Below are 22,067 nucleotides of genomic sequence, written 5' to 3'. Positions count from 1 at the left end.
ACAAATCACGCATAAAATAAAAGCAAATAGCTAATTTTATTTTTGAACCGAATTAAATAGATGGTTCCATTTTAGTCATCAAAGAAAAATTGACTTACGCTTGCTGCCTTAGCTCTTTTAGACTCCGAAAATTTACACACAGCCACGATAACACAGACTAAGACAAGAGCAACAGCACAACCAATGACAATCTCTTCTACCAGTGACAGTTTAAACCCAGGTTCTTCAACAACTACAAAATAAGTTAATCATATCCAACAATCACCTTGTTTTTAACATAGAAATGTTAAAGATGCATTATGTAAGATTTAGATAAAGAGATAACTGTTCTTGCTATACAAACTGACAATGAAAAATTAATGTATTGAATATTTCATTCAAATTACTGTATTCTGATCGAAGCTATCAGTGTTTGAAGATGTAGTACTTGACAAGCAAGACTAAATATAGATTATCCATTTTAAAATTGAATTATTAAATGGCGGTCGGGTTTCAATCTATTTAAATCTGGACCATCTGATGGTCTAGATAGTTGATTATAAGCTTGCCTTGTGAATAAATCTCTAAATAATAAAAATCTATCATTAGCTGCCAGAAAATAAAATCTAATAGGCAAAGCAAATTTACCTGTTTCGGGTACACTAACGACCAGGTAAGTGGTATTTAAAGTATAGCCTTGTGGTGGACTTGTCAGGGCACCTTGTAAATTTGTGCGTAATTCTGTTTGAAGTGCGGCTTTGGTTTCTGCATCATCGCTCTGTTTCTCCACGAAAACATCGAAAATTGTAATGACACTTCCCTGTCTGAAAAATATAGTTTTGAAAATAAGCTTTAAACTTTTTAAACTCAACAACCCTGATTTTGTTGTAGCACACACTTATTTAGTTAAAATTGAAATAAATATCTTAATTCGGTGTGAATAGTTGGCTGACAAAGGGTGGGGGGGGGGGGCTTGCTTGGTGTAAATAGCCCAAACATTTATATATAAACGTAAAAAATTCCGGCAGCAGATTTACACGGAAAAAATTGCGTAAATCAACATTGCCTTTTACCTGTTCGGCATTCGACAACAAAATTAATAGATCGCTACCTTGAATTTGGATAACCATCCATTTTCACTCGAGTCTCTTTCTTCGTCTGCCTTGAACTCCTCTTTCCCATCGCACGTGCCACGTACTCCTGCGCATACGTATTGGAATCGTTTCATATTTAGATACCGACCGTTAAAGTGAAAAGTTTCTAGTCAGTCGATCAAAATACTAATCTATCAATAAACGGTCATGCGCGTTTATTGAATGAAATTCTCTCCTGTGCATCAATTGCTGTATTTCATTAAAATAAAAACTGATGTTTTTAACAGCCTCTCACTAAGCAGGAGATTTCAACGTGGTTTCTCCTTATCCGTCATGCAGTAAACAGCGTCTACTTGTTCGGAGTGGACGAAAAATAACGAGATCCCTTGACAGTTGGAATTCGAGAAAGAGTAGACAGAGACGCCACTAGCAGGGCAAACTTTCCCTGTATGGTGTATTATTATTATTATTACAGCATATTTATAGCGCGCCCTTTCATATAACATGTTCAGGGGCACTTTACTAAGTGACAATGTAATCATAAATAAACAACAAGATTATGCAAGATGAAATGGTGTGAAATTGGGTTTAACTTCCTACTTTTTGGCACCACAAAGCCAAATGAACACGAACATATGCCATTTTGTGTGAACAGCGGGGTTACAGCTTCCTCTTAATTTGAATGCCGACTACCAAGGGTTCTTTTACGTTCACGCCAGCGTTTACAAAGGACCTCAGTGACTCGAGCAGTAACTTTACTGTGTGTAATAATTATTTAGGATTAGCCGAACAATCACAGGAAGTTTGAAAATATTTTATTTTAAACCTCTGATCAGTTGGCCGGGACATTAAAAGATTTCGGCAACAGACACGATTTGTTTGAAAAGGGGTGGAGACAATATATATTAAATGTAGGCTTTTAGAAATTTCAGGCTGGTGCTTTGATATCATTATTATCAAATTTCGTGCATGAAATGTTGTCAAATTTTAAGTGTTTTGTGGCTGCATAAAGTTAATGTTAGCCTACCTGAATCCCTTAATACCAAGAGTCTTAAATCCATCTACATCCTTCAATGCACCATTTGCCTGAAATAATAAATACAGATTTACATTTACATTTGGTTAAAGAGATGGTCATACGAGTAGTATCAGAAATGTAGTGTGCTATGAGGGGCATGTTGCCTCGACAGCGACACAACAACCTACTCTTATTTCGAATCCCAACTGCCAAGGGGTCTTTTACGTACAAGTCAAAGTGTACATTGGACATCCCTGTTTTCTAAAGCTCGAACGTGACAGAGTACAGTGCCAAATAAAGAGTTCAATAAAAAATATTTTGATTAAAAACATAATAGTCTAAAAATTAATTAAATCAATTCTTACTTTAAGTTATGGCCATGTTATGCATGTAAGGTTTAGATTATTTGTATTGATTTCAAGCTGCTCAAGAAAGTAATAATTATTCTATAATTATTTGGTGCAAGGAAGTATATTCTTCATGATTTTTGTTTTAATTCAAATGTGTTTTTAAATTAAAATTAAAAAATAAACGACAATACTATATACCGGAAAACACCGGAAAAATACTAAATACCGGAAAACACCCTAAATAGGTAACCCAGAGCCTGGTCCCCTGTTTGCGGGGAGTTAGGGTTATTGTTAGGGCTAGGGTTAGGTTTTTCCGGTGTTTTCCAGAGGACCAGGCTCCGAGTTACCTATTTAGGGTGTTTTCAGGTATTTAGTGTGTTTCCGGTATTTATTGTTTTTCCGGTGTTTTCCGGTATTCAGTTTTCCGGTAGTTTTCCGGTATATAGTATAGCCCAAAATAAAACATAAAGATAGTACATACTTTTGACTTTTGGAATATGTTTGAGCTATCTGGAGTATTATACCTTGCAAGTAACAATAATCATATGACAACAAATTTAGTAAGTGTGCAGTAAGCACTCATAATGCTTACCCAATCTGCCATGGCCGTTGCCAGAGTCTGATATTTTGGTGTGTTGCTATCCAAGTAATCAGCATCGAAAGTCTCTTCCAATTTAACTTCAACCTCAGATTTTAATGTAACAGCTGAAGAACAATTTATTTGTGACATTTTGATCAATGAAAAAAACCCAAATGCATTGCAATAGAGCGCCCCCCCCCCCCATAATAAACGTTAAATATAGCAGTTACAGGGGAGTAGGGATGGCCCAGTGATCCAGAGTGTCGCGCTTCGAGCTCTAGGTGGCCGGTCGCCTCTGGCTTACCGTTGTGGTTTCGATCCCTGGTGTAAGCGTATGCGGCTTCTTAACCTCGTGGGCTTATCCCGGTGACTCCGGTTTCCTCACACAGGAAAGACCCCTACGCGTTGAAGCGCACGTTAAACACCAAGAACAACAATGGATTTTCTACATTCTAAAACAAATTATTGTCCGGACATTATTCAAATTAACCAATGTTAACTGAAGTTATAGACCATGGCCATTTTAAGTTTACATTAGATCTAAGATGCTTCTAAATCTGTAGGTTTTCTGCCATTTTGTGAAGGAAAATGGCTGTCATATTGGACGTCCGCCATATTGGAAAATTCTATTATAATAGTGTTTGTCGATCCCTAAAACCCTATAAAGGGCATATAACTGTCAGGTATATTCGAGGGTTTATTGTGAAAAATGTCCCAAATGACTGCCACCTTGGAAAATGGCCGACACCCGAGCGACAAATTAGTCATAAGGTTAAATATTTTGCAAAAAAAACCCGACTTTGCAGTAAGTGAGTGTAAAAATTAAGAGTAGTTTGAATACCACTGGATCACGATGTTTTAAGACCACGTTGATGAATGTAAATGAATGTTAAACTTACGGGATGTAGGTTGAATATCACAGGATCGAATACAGATTTTCTGGGAAGACACAACGGGAGTTGTGGCATGTTTGGAGAAGGTTCCGTCATTGTTATAGCTGCCACCCATAGCATAAAACATATATCCACACTGTATATCAGTAAATTGGAAATCTTGAGTATCACCAGTATCACGTTTTCTTGTAAAACTGATCGTTGTTACACCATTTATCACATCACCAGTAACACCAGTTATATCATTCTTAGTATCTTCAGTTGGTAGACTTTTTGCAGTCATCCATCTATAAAATATAATATATATCAAAAACAGCAGATGATAATGATACTATTAGTTTTGTCAAATATTTACGACCGCCCTTTCAATAAGATATAAAAAATATATAAATAAACATTTACCTGTCAGTGAGAGTAACCTGACCATTGTCAATCCAGCCAACAACAGCATCAGAATTTGGCTAAAAAAACATAAAAATATATACATAATGCATGGAGGAAAATAATTATGTATGTCCGATATTACCTGAGAATATTTTATTTCTTATAATCGGTTAATGACATTTAGTGAAAGTTCTAATTCCTGTTTAACCTAGAATCAGATGTTTTGTATTACCACTGATTCAGAATGCTACGATGTTTATATTTAACCATATTATATTTAACCTTTCGTCAGATGTTTTGTATTACCATTGATTTAGAATGCTACAATATTTATATTTAACCTATCGTCAGATGTTTTGTATTACCATTGATTCAGAATGCTATAATGTTTATATTTAACCTTTCGTCAGATGTTTTGTATTACCATTGATTCAGAATGCTACAATGTTTATATTTAACCTATCGTCAGATGTTTTGTATTACCATTGATTCAGAATGCTACAATGTTTATATTTAACCCCGCATCAGATGTTTTGTATTACCATTGATTCGGAATGCTACAATGTTTATATATTAGTAAACCTACCATTGAAGTATCGGCAGAAAAACCAAGAGCAATCCATTTTTTCTCGCCGTTTAATCTAGCTTTTATGGTAAATTTAATGGAATCAGTTGCAGCATCAAAAACCCAAGTAGCTTCTAGATTACAACCGATACATGTTGATGGCCAGCGACCGTTACATGATGTTGGTTTAGCAGGCTTTTCTGTTAAAACAATGCAATATAATATATAATTCAGGATAATGCACAATTACTGTTATAGAAATAATACAAGGTTTTAAATACAGAAAGTTGTTTGACTGCAACCGTTTTCATAGTTTTAAGCAATAAATATCAACTTGATTAGGACGCAAATCTTTCTATATAATGAAGCTAATAATTTCTATAACAAATTTCTATAAAATATGAAAGCATAACTAGAACAGATAAGCTTCCGGTTTTGCTAACGCAATGGAATTCAATCGTAGACATCCAGTCCCATGAATGATTTTAATAATACCTGAGGTCGACACAAATGCTTGAAAAAATGTTATTCTTGGTGCCTAATTGAAATTAACATCATTATCTGTTTGGGGTTGAATGGCCTAATTCCGTAACCCGAGCGCCGTAGATGATGCAAATCATGGGTGAGATCTCATGTTTATACACAGCAAGGATTAGGGTCGTCGTCGCCCTCGGGATGGTTCTTTTAAAAGCACACTGAGGTCCAACCCCCACCCATTCTTGATCGCACAGAGCATAATTGGATTCTCCTACATTCACTGAAAAAACGTACGTTGAACAAACTGTGTGGAGCATTGTCGCCGTTATTTTTTTGGTCTCGCTCCTCTCTATTCATATACATGTATGCAGATATTGTCTCAGAGATTCTGATTTTATCAAATTCTCGGGTAATCCCCCAGGTCTCGGGCCAAACTTGACCCTCCCCTGCTCACATTCCTGAACATGCTCACGTCTGTGTATTACAAATCTGTTATTTAGTATATATATTTACCAAGGAAGTTGATAGTCTGTACACCTCTCTGTGGTGAATGACCATGATATAGCAAATGATCATGTTTATAAAATCCAGGTCGATCTCCAGATGCTGGTCTGTGGATATAATTAGTCTCATCTTGACCTTTAGCCCAAATAACATGCATCAGGGCATCTGCTATTGTGTAATCTGCTCTTTCAGTGGCTGAAAATAGCATAGCAATTCTATTAATGAAACGTGTCTCCAATAGCAGAAAAGCTCCAAGTCCATTCATTGCCTACTACTGAATAAATATATTATTTATCTTTATCAAACAACAATATCAATTATTAATTAAAGATACATTATGGGAGATTAGATAAAGAGTTGGCAATTCTCGCTATAATAGTTAAAAACCAGATAATGTACAAGCAATTTGCTGAAAATTTTAGTCAATTTGATCCACTCTGAACCGAGATTTTAGCGATTGAATTTTCGGCCTAGTCTCGATCATCATTACTAACGTCGGTACGATAAAAAACATAGTCTCAATTATCCATTTCATGAATGAAAGTTGAGCAGCAAATCTGATCGTAATCCAGTAAATATCGCAGGCTAGCGTTGGCATCGGGAGTTGATTATGGTCTTGATTAGTTAATTAACGTCTAATTAATAATTTAGATAACATTTCAGGCCTAAAGAAAGACCTGCAATAGGCAGATTTAGCTCTTGCATAATGTATGTTTAAATATAATCTATCAAAATGTATCAAAGTTAAAATGATTAAAAGCAAATTGTTTAAAGTTAATTGTTAGACTAAAACTTTATAAAACCATGTTTTCAATCTAAAGTACCGTTATTTTTATTAAAAACTTGCCCAATAATTGTTCGTTAACCGTTTCAATAAAAAAAAAATCTACTTTATTACCAATAAGTTTTCTTCTAAATAAAATGGTTGTTTCTCCATTTTCTTCGAAACCAATTGCAGCTGTAAGACTCTCAGTTTGTCCAAATTCAACATCCCGCTTAGGAGTAGAACGATCTCTAGTGTAGTAATCTCCAACTCTACTCAGTTGACCATTGGCTGATCCAATGATAATATCTGTACAATCCATAGGATGTCCTACATTACCTAAAATAAATATTCCAGCATACAGGCAATGGCTCTGAGATTCAATATCTGTCGTCTTTTATGTCAATATGATAAGTTCTGAATGAAGTTAAAATTCCAACTCAAATATTGTCTCCTGTTCGGAATGCATATATCTGGATAGATAAAGTTTTGATTCTAGAGATTGGGGCGGGGCTGTTCTGAGATATAGAGTTAGGGAGTTTAGATAATTGATAGTTGCATTTAAGGTTTCTTCTAGGTTTCTGGCACTTTCTTGTCTTATTTCAACATCGAACTACGCTAAAAACCTATGACCACGTGAACATTTGTATGCAAGGCCTTTATGAAAGTTTAATTGACTATGTGTTAATTCGCCGACCTTTACAATCTATAAAATTATATCATATATTGATAATCAACATTATTTAATGACTTATTATATTCATATTTATATATTTTTATTTACCTCCAGTTGTGTCACTTGTTCCACGGAATCCTCCCCCAGCTGAATATCCTGGTGCTGGTACTGTTGCAGGACAATTTCCACCTCCACCTTCAGGTTCCCCTTCAGGTTCTACAGTGGGTTCAGGTTCTCCGTGCGTTTCAGGTTCTGCGGTGTATTCAGGTTCGGGTTCAGAAGCTGAAAACCATGAAAACATCATCTGTTTTAACATATAAAGTACATGTATAAAAACATGACAACATTATCACTTTTAATATATAAAGTATATGCATAAAAACACGACAACATTATCACTTTTAATATATAAAGTATAAAACCATGACAACATTATCAGTTTTAATATAGCACTATGTAATACAGAATAAAACCATTACAAAATTATCAGTTTTAATATTTCACTATGTTATACAGTATAAAACCATGACAAAATTATCAGTTTTAATATATCACTATAATACAGAATAAAACCATGACAACGTTATCAGTTTAAATATATCACTATGTTAAGCAGTATAAAACCATGACAACATTATCAGTTTAAATATATCGCTATGTTAAGCAGTATAAAACCATGACAACATTTAATATTTCACCATGTTATGCAGTATAAAACCATGACAACATTACAAGTTTTAATGTATCATTATGTTATATAGTATAAAACCACGACAACACTATCAGTTGTAATATAGCACTATAGATGGAATACAGTTATCGTGAGTATGGAACTTGTTCATTAACCATGGGTCCAGGGTTCGATCCCGGTGTTGATAGTGAAAGTTCTTCGGGATCTATCGGGAGTATGGAACTTGTTCATTAACCATGAGGTCCAGGGTTCGATACCGGTGTTAATAGTGAAAGTTCTTCGGGATTTTCCAGTCTGGTTTTCCGTTGTCAATCATTCTAGCGTATAGTCGTTCTAATGGGACGAGAAAACGGGGTCCTATGTAAACCCTAGTCAGCACGTTAAAGATACCGCGACAGTTGGAAATCGAAATAAGAGTAGGACGTATCCCTGCACTCCAAGCAAAATTCCCTTCATAGAACAATATATGACGTATGTCCCCTGTAATGATCCCGCAGACAGATCATAATTATATGGATGCGATGAAATGAAATGGGGTTTAAAGTCCTACTGTTCTGCTCCTATGCTGGGCTAATGAATACGGGCATACGCCATACAGTGTGCTATGAGGGAAATTTTGCCCCGGCAGCGGCGCTATCGCCAACTCTTATATCGAATTCCAACTGCCAAGGGATCTTTTACGTGCATTCCAATGTATACACGGGACCTCGGTTTTTCGTCTCATCCGAAGGACTAGACAGCTGTCATTGTAAGGCCCTCCGCCCTGCATCACTGATGGATGCGATGATAAAGACTAGAGAAACCTTGTCGAAACGTCTCTCACTAATAAACTGTAACTGCATTTCCAGTTCAGTTACTTAATGCCATGACAACAATTTCTTTATCTCGATTGGTTCATCTATATTCATATATCATCTTACCTGCACATGCTTTAATACATATTTTGTTGGGGGATACTTTAGGCGTATTACTGTGTTTGTTGACAGTTCCTGCCTGTGCATTATATCCTCCACCTAGAGCATAGAAGAAGTAGAAGCAGTTTGTATCTGAAAATTGTTTATCAGCTGTGTCTCCTGTATCTCTAGGTCTCGTAAACTCTATTTTAGTCACACCATTAACTAAACTTCCCGAAACAGCCTCTATGTTTTGAGTTACATCATTTGATGGTGTTACTCGACCGGATAACCAACTGAAATTAAAGAAAGATAAAACTAATTATATTTTGACTTGACTTGACTCTGACACGTTGTGTAATTTTAATACTGACCGAAACTCGGGATCCCTGTATTGTTCAAAATATGGCTTTATATATCAGTATTACAAGAAGCTATATACATGGGTTTAAAGCGGTTAGAAGTCTTAACAACAGCAATCTTATAATGGCACTGTGAACTCTGTGCGACATCCTTCTCGGAATGTAGTATATGTATGTCCCAGCCTCTAGCCCAAAGCGACTAGTGCGGTACCGTATCGGTATGACCCCTCCAATGTATTGGTATGACAGCCCCGCAAGAACCGACGAATCTGATATATTTAAGTATTGAGAATTAATTTCAAAATGGCGTTCGGTGTCCGGTATGAAATATTAAATCACAAATGACGATTATTATTTGATGTCCACAGATATAACAACAGAACGCAAATTTCAAACGCATAATTCTCAATACTTAAATATATCAGATTCGTCGGTTCGCCAGAAACGCGACGAATTTACCTTGGATTCAAACACAATGTACTAATAACGAAACTGCGTATACATATTTCCCAGAATTAGCTCGGAGGGGAGGTGTGTGTGTGAGTGTGTGTGTGTGTGGGGGGGGGGGGGGGATACCATGGATGACTGTTAAATACGCCCATAAGAAGGTTAACAAATACTAGTCTTTCTGTGTGGTTTAAAATACATAGTTTACTTACACATCTTTTACGGTAGGTACTCCATTCTCGAACCAGCCAATTATAGCATCAGAATTAGCCTGTAGATTACAAAAGAAACAAAGTTTTAATTCCACACGTGTGTTGAAGATATTCTAATATTGGGTTTTAAAACTCAATAATAATTATTAGCTTATCGTAGACTTTGTACAGGACTCTTTAATAAGATTTTCCCGGTACTATTAATTCATATGCATGTGCAATGTCTTGCCAAAGTCACGTACGACCGGAATTGGATTATGAACTTCGCATTACACACTGTGGCAGATTCAGCATTGACGGAATAGCTATAGCTACAGTCGAGATAAAGACGTAAATAGACAGGCGTTATCAAATATACATACTAGCCACCTCGAAATAAACAAATATTTATACATATTTCCTCGAAATATACCGGGTCCTCGAGTTTACAGAGATCGAGAAAGCGAGATTTGGCTGTATCTGAACTGATGAAAGTGGCCATCAGTGATACAAAATTTGTCAGGTATGTTTGTTTTATGAAGGACTTACCATAAATTTATCATCCGAGAAACCAATGCCAATCCATTTAGCTTGTCCATTTAATGTAGCTTCAAGTGTAAAGGTAATTTTATCTGATGTAGGATCATAAACCCAACTAGATTTGTAAGCACAACCGCCAGCTATACAACCTTCAGACCATGATGCGCTACAAGGTGTATCTGAAATTTAAAATACATACTTAAGATATCAGATAGTATGTGGGCTTCAGATGTTGATTGCATATCGTACGATTTAGCGGAAAACCGTAAAATTACGTCATAGGATTATCCCTATAAGTCTTGACATGGACCTTATTACAGAGTCCATGCATTACAAGGTCCATGTATTTTAGCAATTCGTCGGAGAAAAGAACAACGACAAAGTCGACTAAAGGGTGCAACTTGTAACTACAGTTTGTGACATTCCTATTTAAGTTTCATATGTTCGGGCGACTGTTATTTAATCTAGACTGTCCATGTATTTCGAGGAACAGAACTAATTAGAAATTACAATAAAAATTTTGAACGTATATCAGTTTACATACATTCATATTTTATTTGTATGTGCTTTTTAATCCACTTTCATCCATTCTAGTTTCCAAAGAAAAGAGATTTGGCCTCTTTAAATAAATCAGTTAACAGGTGTTTACAACGGGATTGTATTGATTAAATTGTTAACAAAATTAAGATAGATCTAAACCGGAGAATTGCATTAAATTGCATTAAAGACACGACACAGAACAATCAATACCACGTAACATGATACAAAAACTCACTTTCTGGTTCAGGTTCTGTTTCGGGTTCACCAGTAGTTTCTGGTTCACTGGTGGCCTCTGGTTCTGTTTCAGGTTCACTGGTGGCCTCTGGTTCTGTTTCAGGTTCACTGGTGGCCTCTGGTTCTGTTTCAGGTTCACTGGTGGCCTCTGGTTCTGTTTCGGGGTGAGCCTCTGGTTCGCTTGTGGGTACAGCAGTTCCCACAAGGCCTGGTATGTTGGGAAATAGCTGGCAGCCTGATTGAAGTGCTAAATTGTATAAACACATGGGGCATTAAGTACTAATGAACATAGCCACATTAATGTCGCGATATGTTCGATTTAATTTTGATATATAAATTAGTTTCCAAGAGTCCCGAGTTCTATCCCACCTTTGGCTGCAAAAGTTCCAAGGACGATTCCAGTCTGATTTTGTCTGGTTAGTGGCACAGAACGGATAGCCCTGGCAAAAAAAACCCAAACAAACCGATCAGTGGTTCGGGTGGGGCGCAAATTGAAGTAGCGTCAACGATATTTAAATAAGAGTAGAACTCGGCAGCGCTGTCAGGACAACATTTCCCTCACATGACATCGCTTAATGGTGTATGCCCGTCTTCGGATAAGACGCTAAACCACATTTCATTTTATTCAAGATTTGTCAGTACAATTACTATTAAATCAAAGGGAAATAACTTACTCTGTGGTCTCCAACCAATAGCAACCCAAGAGTTTGTATTAACTTTAAGTACCATTTCTATTTCTGATTCAGCCTGAAAACAATATTTTCTTGTTAATACTCTTCCGATTTCGACGGCAACCCTCGCAGACCCCGTCGCTTAACCACCCAACCAACGCGTTTACGTTCAAATGAAATTTTGTAAACATGCACTGGCGGACGTATATTTATTTTGTAATAAAGCGTAAAATAACCCACGCAGTCAACGAAAACGGAAGGATGTGACACTGCTAAATTAATACGTAAAGGTAGTGTATTGGGGATTTTTTTTTCACTTATTTGCATTCGGTCTGTTAATAATTGAGGGGGGGGGGGGGAGGGTGGATGGCTGAATGGTTAGCACGTGCGCGCTGTATCATAAAGTCTGTCATTGAGTCAACTGGCGTGGTTTCGATTCCCCGGTTGTACGTGACAAGGAGTAGGGTCGCCTGTCCAAACTCGTGGGTTTTCTCCGGGTCCTCCGGTTTCCTCCCACTGCTAAAGACCCCTATGCGCAAGCGAATTATGGAAATAAAATTGAACCATATGTTAGTCCCGAAATGACCTTCTTTGTGTCGAGTGGACATTAAACCCCATTGCTCTTGCTCTCTGTTAATAATTAAATATACAAGACGAAAATAAGTACAGAAGTATGTAAAACATATTTACAGGAATCGTTCTGTAGAATAATTTAAATCCAGGAGACATTTCCCTCTCTTTATATTGAGTATAGTCTATCGTAGCATTTGTCACGGTGGATGCTGTAAAATATCATGTGAAATATATTACAATATCAAATTAAACATTTCTCACTATGGACGATGTAAAATACCATGTAAAATATGTTACAATGTAAACAATATTAAATTAGACATTTATCACAGTAGAGGCTGTAAAATATCGTGTAAATATGTTATAATATAGTAAATAATATCAAATTAAACGTTTGTGACGGTGGATAGTGTAAAATATCACGTGAAAAATAATATACAGTATAATAAACAATATCAAATTAGAATTTAGTATAAATTCAGTGCTACTATTATTGGTGAATATATGTATAAAATCATTGATACTATTTTTATTATTCATGTATATAGGTATGCATGTATAAAACGTTTAATTTGACTCACTTAAATTACTGTTTTCGATGGATACATTATTATTACAAAACGTATAATTTTACTTACGTGTTTGGCAAGTTTGTCCAAACCAACCAGGTTGGCAGTAACATTGTTTAACTGGATTTGGTGTAGTAGCTATTGTAATACATCTTCCATTATTTTCACAATTCGCATCAGTTTTACATTCAACTAAAATATATAAATATCTGAAAGTGCATTTTACGTTGGGTATGGGGTTGCCTCCCTTTGCATGTCTGTTTAACGCAAAACTACTATTTCAAAGAATTATATATGATAAAATAAATTGCTTATAGCATTTGTGAAAATGAAGTTACGCAATTAAACGTGCGATAATAATTAGTTTGGGCGATTAGTGGGAACTAAAGACTAAACATTAAATATAAGGTAGGTAACTCTGATAGACTCCATAAGATACTGCAGCAATTATTAGGCTAGATAAAAGAATTTTGTGTGTGTGTGTGTGTGTGGTCTTGACGGTATTAAATCCATTGTTTATAAAGGTATGGGGACTAAAGAAATATAACACAAATATAATTTAATTTCCGAACATGTATGGTATTATTCAGATGTGTGATTAAGATTGATAGACAAACATTTGTACCTTTGTGCTGACATTTATCTCCTTCATGGGTAGAGTCACACTGACAGGCGTTATTAGTCCATGTACCATGTCCTGAACAATCTTCATTAAACTCATTAGCTAGAGATAAAACAACAAAATTATATATTTACCTACAAAAAAATATAACAGATGAAGACATTCATTAAAGTTACAATTCCATATTTTCTAAGAAAGTCAAAACATAATTATTTCTATGTCTTTTGCTTAATAGGTTGTCAACTCACTATTATACGATCATAGGTGTCATTCTCACACTTAAAACTCATTTACACCGGAAATAATAACACAATTACCTCCCAATTACCTCCCTTGTTTTCTATTCTCCACCATGAAGTAGCTTACTTCAAACGTTTGAATTTATCGATGAAAATGATATTTTTGCCAATTTCTCAACTGGCAATAGTGAATTATAGGATTAATAGGATTATTCTTTAACAAGGTAGGACTGTTTATAGATACTATTTATTTTAAGGCTTTATTTTAATACATTTTAAAAATATAACTTAGAAATATGAAATTGCAACTTTAAAAGCCGACAGCTAGCTCTATGATTTGATGTGTAAGTAAAATAGGTGATTTTGACGTGCTCTATTACTCCCAGATAAATGTATCAAAAATTAAAGATGAAAAGGGAAATAAATACATATTTTTGGCTGTTTTAAAGTTTTTACACTTTAAACGGGAAACGGATAATTTTTGTAATATATTTACATAAACCGGATATAATGTGTGATGAAAATGTCTATGTATAACGAAATTAGGCTTGGATATACATGTATAGTAGAATATTAATTATAATAAATAATTTTAACTAATTACCAGCTACGATATCAACATCAGCACAGGACCAAAATAAATATTTTTTACCACAACTACCACCCCATTCAGCAGCTTCTCTAACTAAACGTAATGTACAGTCACTACAAGGTTCATTTGGTAGTGTGAAAGATTGTGATCTCGATCTAAAACAATAATTTTTATTTAATGAATAAACATCAGAGAGAGAGAGAGAGAGAGAGAGAGAGAGAGATAGGGGAGAGAGAGAGAGGGAGAGAAGGAGCGGGGGTCGAAACACCGATACTTCAATCGACGATAAACCTATATTAAAAATGCAGGTTATAAACGACTATGGTGTAGACAAATATAAACCTTGGTGTTGTTTGTATGATCTCATCAATGTTATTTTATTCAAAACAATGTATTAAGATAACGTTAAAAGACTGATATCAAGCGTGAAAAATAATTCGAAAAATATTAAATAAAGTAAACAATATCCGAATACACAAATATTTGAAAAACTATTCAACCACCGTCTTAAAAAGTAGCAGCACCAAAAACACAGGCCAACTGGAAACTAAAGTATTTTTCAAAGAAACCGATACACATCAATTATTGTTCTATTCTGCACACAGAGATCCACCTACTTCATACTTTGAGAATAAATATCTGTCCTGAAAGGCCGCCATATCTAGAAAAATAGTATATCCAATCACATTAAATGAAAGCAGAATAAGTATTTCCCAAAATTCTCGAAATATACTTAGTATTTTCGACTAAAATCGTCGATTTAGGATTCAAAATATCGGTTAACTAGCGTAGCGTCTGTTCTCAAGAGGAGCTAACTGTAGTCAGGCAGCCTTAGTTTAGTATGTTATTGTTCAAGGGCTTCTTTTACCCCAAACATACCTTCTCTGGCATCATAAAATCTCAGATTCTCCGTTTTCATAGGATTGCACCCAGAAGACCGACTTTGAGTCAGCATTTACGCTGGTATTTAGCAAACTAAGAGAAAGGGGACACTCCAAACGCTATCTCCGACGTATAAAAAACAACACTCTAGCTGACCTTGCCGCCGAAGGAACAAATAATATGCAATCAGCAGTTAAAACCAAAACTTGTGGCCATCCGAGATGTCAAATATGCAAAATCATAACCATATCCGACCATTTCCATAACAAAAGATCTGGCACACAATTCCCAATATTAGATCAACTTTCATGCAGTAGTTCAAACAAAATTTATCTAATTTCATGTAGACAATGTGACAAACAATACGTAGGGGAGACTCAGAATGCACTTAGGGAAAGAATTGACGGTCACCGGTCAGACATAGTCACCAAAAAAGACAAACCAGTCTCAATTCATTACAACCAACCAAATCATGACATTTCTGATCTCATTGTCACGCCAATAGAAAAGACCAAGAGCGACCTTGAAACTACAGAAGACATTAAAACGTTTAGGCTAACATGAGAAAAATTCTGGATTGACAAATTGAAAACAACAGCTCCCCCCCCCCGGTTTGAATATTCATACGGCTAGCGCAATAGCCCCTTTTGTATAGTTCCATTTAGCGCAACAGCAGCAAATGCATCCAAAATCATCAGAAAACACTATACTGATCTCAAAGAAAATCACCCGAAAATATTCACACAGAAACTTATAATTGCATATTCTAAAAATAAAAAACTGAACGACATCCTAGTGCACAGTAAATTAGATTAAATAAGACCAGTCTCCACCCTAACCCAAAACAAACCATATATCAAATCCTATCCCTAACCGTTAGTAAATAAAATCAACTAGATAAAAGAATCCCTAGCCCTAACCCGGTGGTGGGGAACAAACACATTTTTAGAAAATCCAATTCGTAGTAGGAAACACACTAATGTGGCTCTCCCCCGAGAGCCTCAAATTTATTCTTTTTTTCTTCAGAAACAAAAATACCAGAATACCAGAAGCACCATCCAAGGAAGACCATCAGAGCCACCAACACCAAAAAAACAGTGAAATCCCCTTTGTATATAAATCTAATGCATTGTATGTATTTTTAATAAAACTAGGAACTAATTTTTCATCATCCTAGGTCAGTGCTTATGTGGAGACTTAACCTCTCCCCCAAATTCTTAAACCTCAACCTACCCATGGACCAAGCCTAAACCTTACTAAAATCTAACGCGCAATCCACATATGACGTCATATGTGCAGAACCGTCTCCGATCTAGCGTTCTCCACTGGCTTAACGGAGACGAAAAGGTCGCAAAACTTTGAGCGTTATTTTAGGTCCTTGTCGGTGATTAGTAGGTCCGGTTTAAACAAGTAACACAAATACACGATGTTATAAAAGCAGGATATTACTCATGTATTTGGAAGATGATATGCATTTTTTTTTAAAACAGGTTTCAAGGTTGTTAATTATCAAGCAATATAAATCCTGGTGGGGTTGAACCAAAATAGATAAGCATGAAATATGCATATCCTGGTGCTGTGGGTGGTATTAAAAGAGAAAAAAACTATAGTCTGCATCTAGTTACACATCACATTAAATATTTCTAATAACAATACAATCTACAACAAACAAACCCTTGTGTCTCAGTAATATTATACGCTCTTTACGTCATGTTTGAGAATGACTTTAGTATTGTAATCTATACTATGTTTGTTTCTATGTATACAGCTATGCTATATAAAATGTAAAAACGAACTGTTGCATTGTTATAACTACTGAGAAAACAAACGTCTTAAGTAAATACACAACGTGAAGCAGAAGCAAAGACAGCTAGAGACTAATTCTAGACGACCACAAGGCTACTAAGACATGTAGTAAGAAAGGATGCATGGGTCGTACGTAGGATGTGGCGACCTATTTCCATCTCCCGCTCTCCGCACCTGTACTAGGCAGATTTAGCTCTTACATAAAACATCTTTAAACATTAATGTCGTAAAAAAAGGGTTTTGTAAAAATAATAATATAATACTTACGTGGTGTCACTTTCAGATATAAAACCTGTACCAGGATGTCGATAAATAGCGTTAGTGTCATTGTTCATTATCTCCAGAAAATAACCCCCCTATATCAAAAATAAATAAATAATAAATAAATAATGTAAAGTATTTAAGAAATGAAATGTAATCGGGTTTAACGTCCTATTATGCGGCGCCAGTTGGGCTAATGAAGATGAATATGCAGTGTGCTGTAAGGGAAATTTAGCCGAGACGGGTGTTTCTGTGGGCAAAACCGTGATCGCACCCAAGAGATATCCTGGTTAGCGAGCCAGTGCCTTAATCAGTGAACCACTGTGGCTCCAAAGTATTGATAAAGCCAATCATATATTCATGATAACTTGTTACAATGACATTAAAATACCGCCACCCACTAAATAAGTTATATATAATAGAAATGAAATAAAATGGGTTTTTTATGTCCTACTGTTCTACCCAGACTGATCTAAAGAAGACGGGCATACGCCATGCAGTGTGCTATGATATTCTTATATCAAATTTGTAGTATTTTTTTTTTGGTGGTGGTGGTGGTGGTGTGTGTGTGTGTGGGGGGGGGGGGTGTAGGGGGGGGTGTTCTTGTTTATTTTATTTTATTTTTTTCGTATTGTTTTTTTTTTCACTGACAGGTGTTTGCAATACAATAAAGGGGTGAGATTATGTATACTTTATTGTTATATTTGTATATCTAGATTACAATGCATACTATTCATATCTGTATATTATGCTTTTAACTATGGCTAACCCGTTGCTTCGCCTGTAATAAAGATACATTGACATATACACGTGTAATTCATGAATAAATACTCAAATTATCATTACAAATCATGACATTTATGCGATTCTTTCAATATCATGACCATGTCATTATTTTTGGACATCACGAAGTTAGTTACCTCTGATGTATGGCTTTTATCACTTTGTAGCAAGTATAAGGGGTGTGACCATTTCCTATCACGATGCAGCAAGTATGAGTACTGTGATGTGAAAGCGTATAAGTGTTGTTGCTAGTATGGGGACTATGGGCTTTTGTTATCACCATGTAGCAAGTATGTGCAAGTTTTGTTATCACGACGAGGGCTGTGGAGTATGTGTTAGTCTGAAATGTTATTTCTATGCGGCTTAATATAGGTAGAAAAGATGGAGCGGAATAAAAGTTTGTTGGATTTTTCAAGCTCTGAATATCACAGTGGGTTATATTTCAACGTTGACTTTATCTACCGACATAATTAAATGCAATTCAAATGGGTATTTTTTTCTATTCATATCAATCAGGGTGTGCCGTTTTAATTTCCTAATAATTTTTACACAGTTATAAGTTTAAAACAGGAAAGACATTTTTAGCACCAACGCCTACAGGCCTTTGGCCTTGATTCTGAACCATTTTAGATCAATAGTTTTAAAGTACATGCACCGGTAACGTACAGAGCGAGCAAGTACGTCATGACGATCTCTAATAATAACTAGCAACTGTAGTAGCCTAGAAACACACCCAGAACAAACAGAAACCAATAAACGACATAATTATGTTCCTAGTAATTCTTACATGAACAAAATATAATTCCAGACAGTTTAAAGTTACCAATCGATTGTAACTCAGGTTCTAGTTTAATTGTTTTTCAGAATGATAAAGCAGTTCTCTTATACACTCCATAATATGGTACGAATTTGCCTCGTTAGGGTTTCACACTGCGTAGCTTGTGTGAAACACTATTGTTTTTGTTAAAATTATTATTAGGGTTTCACACTGCGTAGCTTGTGTGAAACACTATTGTTTTTGTTAAAATTATTATTAGGGTTTCACACTGCGAAGCTTGTGTGAAACACTATTGTTTTTGTTAAAATTATTATTCTTATTATTATTATTCTTCTTTTGTTTTGAGTAGATCTCAGCAACTACTTGTCGCATCGTTACGATTTCTTCGGTTTTACTGGGAAAGTGGGTGTGACTTAGAGGATAAAGCTATTTTGAACGTTCTGCGACAATGCGAAATGTCCGAAATCACCGAAGTTATCGTTTTTACAAATATTGCGGTAATTTTAACAATAATCATGGGATTTTAACTTTCGATACATTTTGGCATAGCTGGAGACAGGGCACATAGCTGCGCTACTTTTGATTTTTGATTTTCGGCAAATCTTCGCAGATATTAGGCGCTAAATTTAGAAAATTTAAATTTTTACAAAAAACTTTTTTATTTATGAATATTTTTTAGTCGTGTTTTACACAAATATAACGAGCCCTCTGACTTGGGCAAAAATGTGAAAATTTTTTGTCTCGGTAATTTTCCTTGGCCCCCATTGGCTAATTCAGTTTTTCAGTCCTAGATTAATTATTTATTGTTCGATTTGTATAAAACAAAGTTCATATGCTCCGTTGTCTCAATTGTCATTTTTTTTGTTACCAATAGTGTTATCTGTCGGCACCGGAAGTGGCGTAAATTGACAAAAAACTACAATTTTGACAGTTAGGTACCATTTTTCGAAAGCAAATATTATTGTTTTCAAATCTGGTATAACTGAAATTGTGCGCCCTTTAAAGGCGCACAAAATGTTGGGACCAGTTTTTTTAATTTCGATTCCGTTTTCGGGCTATTTCGATTAAAAGGTGAAAAAAGGTGTAAAATTAAGCTATTTACAACCCATCCAGCGTTTTCATATTTTAAAATATTACTTCGTAACTTTCATAAACTCGTAGCAATAATCTATACGGAGAGAATGTATGTGAAAATTAATTTGTAATATGCGCAGTTGCCGAGAAATGGGCAATTTTGCATGAGTCACTTTTTACGCTAGTTTGCCTGTAAAAGAGTCAATTATTATTCGATTTTCATAAAAGTGACACCATTTGATGTGTAATGTCAATTTTAACTAGGTCAAACCAAATTAACCCTTTCAATATCACCGGAAATGACGTAATTTGGGCAAAAATTGTATTTATAGCCTTCGAAACCAGTAATTTATTCAAATGAGTCATATTTGTTATTTGTTTAAAATTTTGATATTTGATTCAAATCAACTAATACAATGACCCCTTACGATCATATAGATATCACAAAATGGTTTCTAACTTGTTCAGTTGCGGAGAAATAAGCAATTTTCAACAGGTCACTTTTTAAGGTTTTTTGTCAATAAAAGTCTCAATTATTATTCGATTTTCATGAAATTTTCACTGTGTGATACATAATGCCATTTACGATTTCATACAAGTAATTTCAGATTTTCATTATCACCGGAAGTAACGTCATTTTGGCAAAAACTGTATTTTTAGCCTTCAAAACAGATATTTTATTCAAATGAATCAGATTTGTAATGTTTTTAAAATTATGATATTTGATTCCAATCAACAAATAGAATGAACTCCTTCGATCATACAGATACCTCAAAATGGTTTCTAACTTGTACGGTTGCGGAGAAATAGGCGATTTTCTACAAGTCATTTTTCAAGGTTTTTGGTCTATAAAGGTGGCAATTATTATAGGATTTACATAAAATTTTCACCATGTGATCATGCTATTTCTGATTTCATAAACCAATTTAACATTTTCATTATCACCGGAAGTAATGTAATTTTGACAGGATCACTGACATGTAGCAAATGAATTGATTGCTGGATTTGGTTGTTTCTGCGTCCATTTTATTTCATGTGTGCAATGCTTATGTGGAAACCTGTTTAACGGTTTCATTGGTACCGGAAGTGACATAAGTTCAAGGGTAACGTGGCACCGGTGAAACCCGTCATTACTGCTTCGCAGTTCTAGTTCTTATTATTATTATTATTCTTCTTTTGTTTTGAGTAGATCTCAGCAACTACTTGTCGCATCGTTACGATTTCTTCGGTTTTACTGGGAAAGTGGGTGTGACTTAGAGGATAAAGCTATTTTGAACGTTCTGCGACAATGCGAAATGTCCGAAATCACCGAAGTTATCGTTTTTACAAATATTGCGGTAATTTTAACAATAATCATGGGATTTTAACTTTCGATACATTTTGGCATAGCTGGAGACAGGGCACATAGCTGCGCTACTTTTGATTTTTGATTTTCGGCAAATCTTCGCAGATATTAGGCGCTAAATTTAGAAAATTTAAATTTTTACAAAAAACTTTTTTATTTATGAATATTTTTTAGTCGTGTTTTACACAAATATAACGAGCCCTCTGACTTGGGCAAAAATGTGAAAAATTTTTGTCTCGGTAATTTTCCTTGGCCCCCATTGGCTAATTCAGTTTTTCAGTCCTAGATTAATTATTTATTGTTCGATTTGTATAAAACAAAGTTCATATGCTCCGTTGTCTCAATTGTCATTTTTTTTGTTACCAATAGTGTTATCTGTCGGCACCGGAAGTGGCGTAAATTGACAAAAAACTACAATTTTGACAGTTAGGTACCATTTTTCGAAAGCAAATATTATTGTTTTCAAATCTGGTATAACTGAAATTGTGCGCCCTTTAAAGGCGCACAAAATGTTGGGACCAGTTTTTTTAATTTCGATTCCGTTTTCGGGCTATTTCGATTAAAAGGTGAAAAAAGGTGTAAAATTAAGCTATTTACAACCCATCCAGCGTTTTCATATTTTAAAATATTACTTCGTAACTTTCATAAACTCGTAGCAATAATCTATACGGAGAGAATGTATGTGAAAATT

General features: G+C 35.2%; 1 protein-coding gene across 1 annotated transcript in view; it reads right to left on the bottom strand.

Moving 5' to 3' along the window:
• Window positions 1-22,067, bottom strand: part of LOC130010296 (uncharacterized) — a 54,076-nt gene that overhangs the window by 1,683 nt on the left and 30,326 nt on the right. The window contains exons 3-22 of the mRNA XM_050545940.2: window positions 17,403-17,491; window positions 14,460-14,602; window positions 13,620-13,718; window positions 13,064-13,186; window positions 12,543-12,634; window positions 11,856-11,928; window positions 11,183-11,428; window positions 10,417-10,586; window positions 9,889-9,947; window positions 8,895-9,163; window positions 7,392-7,565; window positions 6,743-6,946; window positions 5,854-6,039; window positions 4,885-5,063; window positions 4,317-4,375; window positions 3,921-4,201; window positions 3,034-3,146; window positions 2,101-2,159; window positions 628-803; window positions 99-232 (exon numbers count right to left, since the gene is read on the bottom strand). Of these exons, the coding sequence (XP_050401897.1) occupies window positions 99-232; window positions 628-803; window positions 2,101-2,159; window positions 3,034-3,146; window positions 3,921-4,201; window positions 4,317-4,375; window positions 4,885-5,063; window positions 5,854-6,039; window positions 6,743-6,946; window positions 7,392-7,565; window positions 8,895-9,163; window positions 9,889-9,947; window positions 10,417-10,586; window positions 11,183-11,428; window positions 11,856-11,928; window positions 12,543-12,634; window positions 13,064-13,186; window positions 13,620-13,718; window positions 14,460-14,602; window positions 17,403-17,491 (2,928 nt within the window). The remainder of the gene's footprint in view (window positions 1-98; window positions 233-627; window positions 804-2,100; window positions 2,160-3,033; window positions 3,147-3,920; window positions 4,202-4,316; window positions 4,376-4,884; window positions 5,064-5,853; window positions 6,040-6,742; window positions 6,947-7,391; window positions 7,566-8,894; window positions 9,164-9,888; window positions 9,948-10,416; window positions 10,587-11,182; window positions 11,429-11,855; window positions 11,929-12,542; window positions 12,635-13,063; window positions 13,187-13,619; window positions 13,719-14,459; window positions 14,603-17,402; window positions 17,492-22,067) is intronic.

Source organism: Patella vulgata, chromosome 4, assembly GCF_932274485.2.
Source record: "Patella vulgata chromosome 4, xgPatVulg1.2, whole genome shotgun sequence".
Lineage (NCBI taxonomy): Eukaryota > Metazoa > Mollusca > Gastropoda > Patellidae > Patella > Patella vulgata.
The sequence above is the reverse complement of the archived record's forward strand: the minus strand, read 5'-3'. Positions and strand labels throughout refer to the sequence as shown.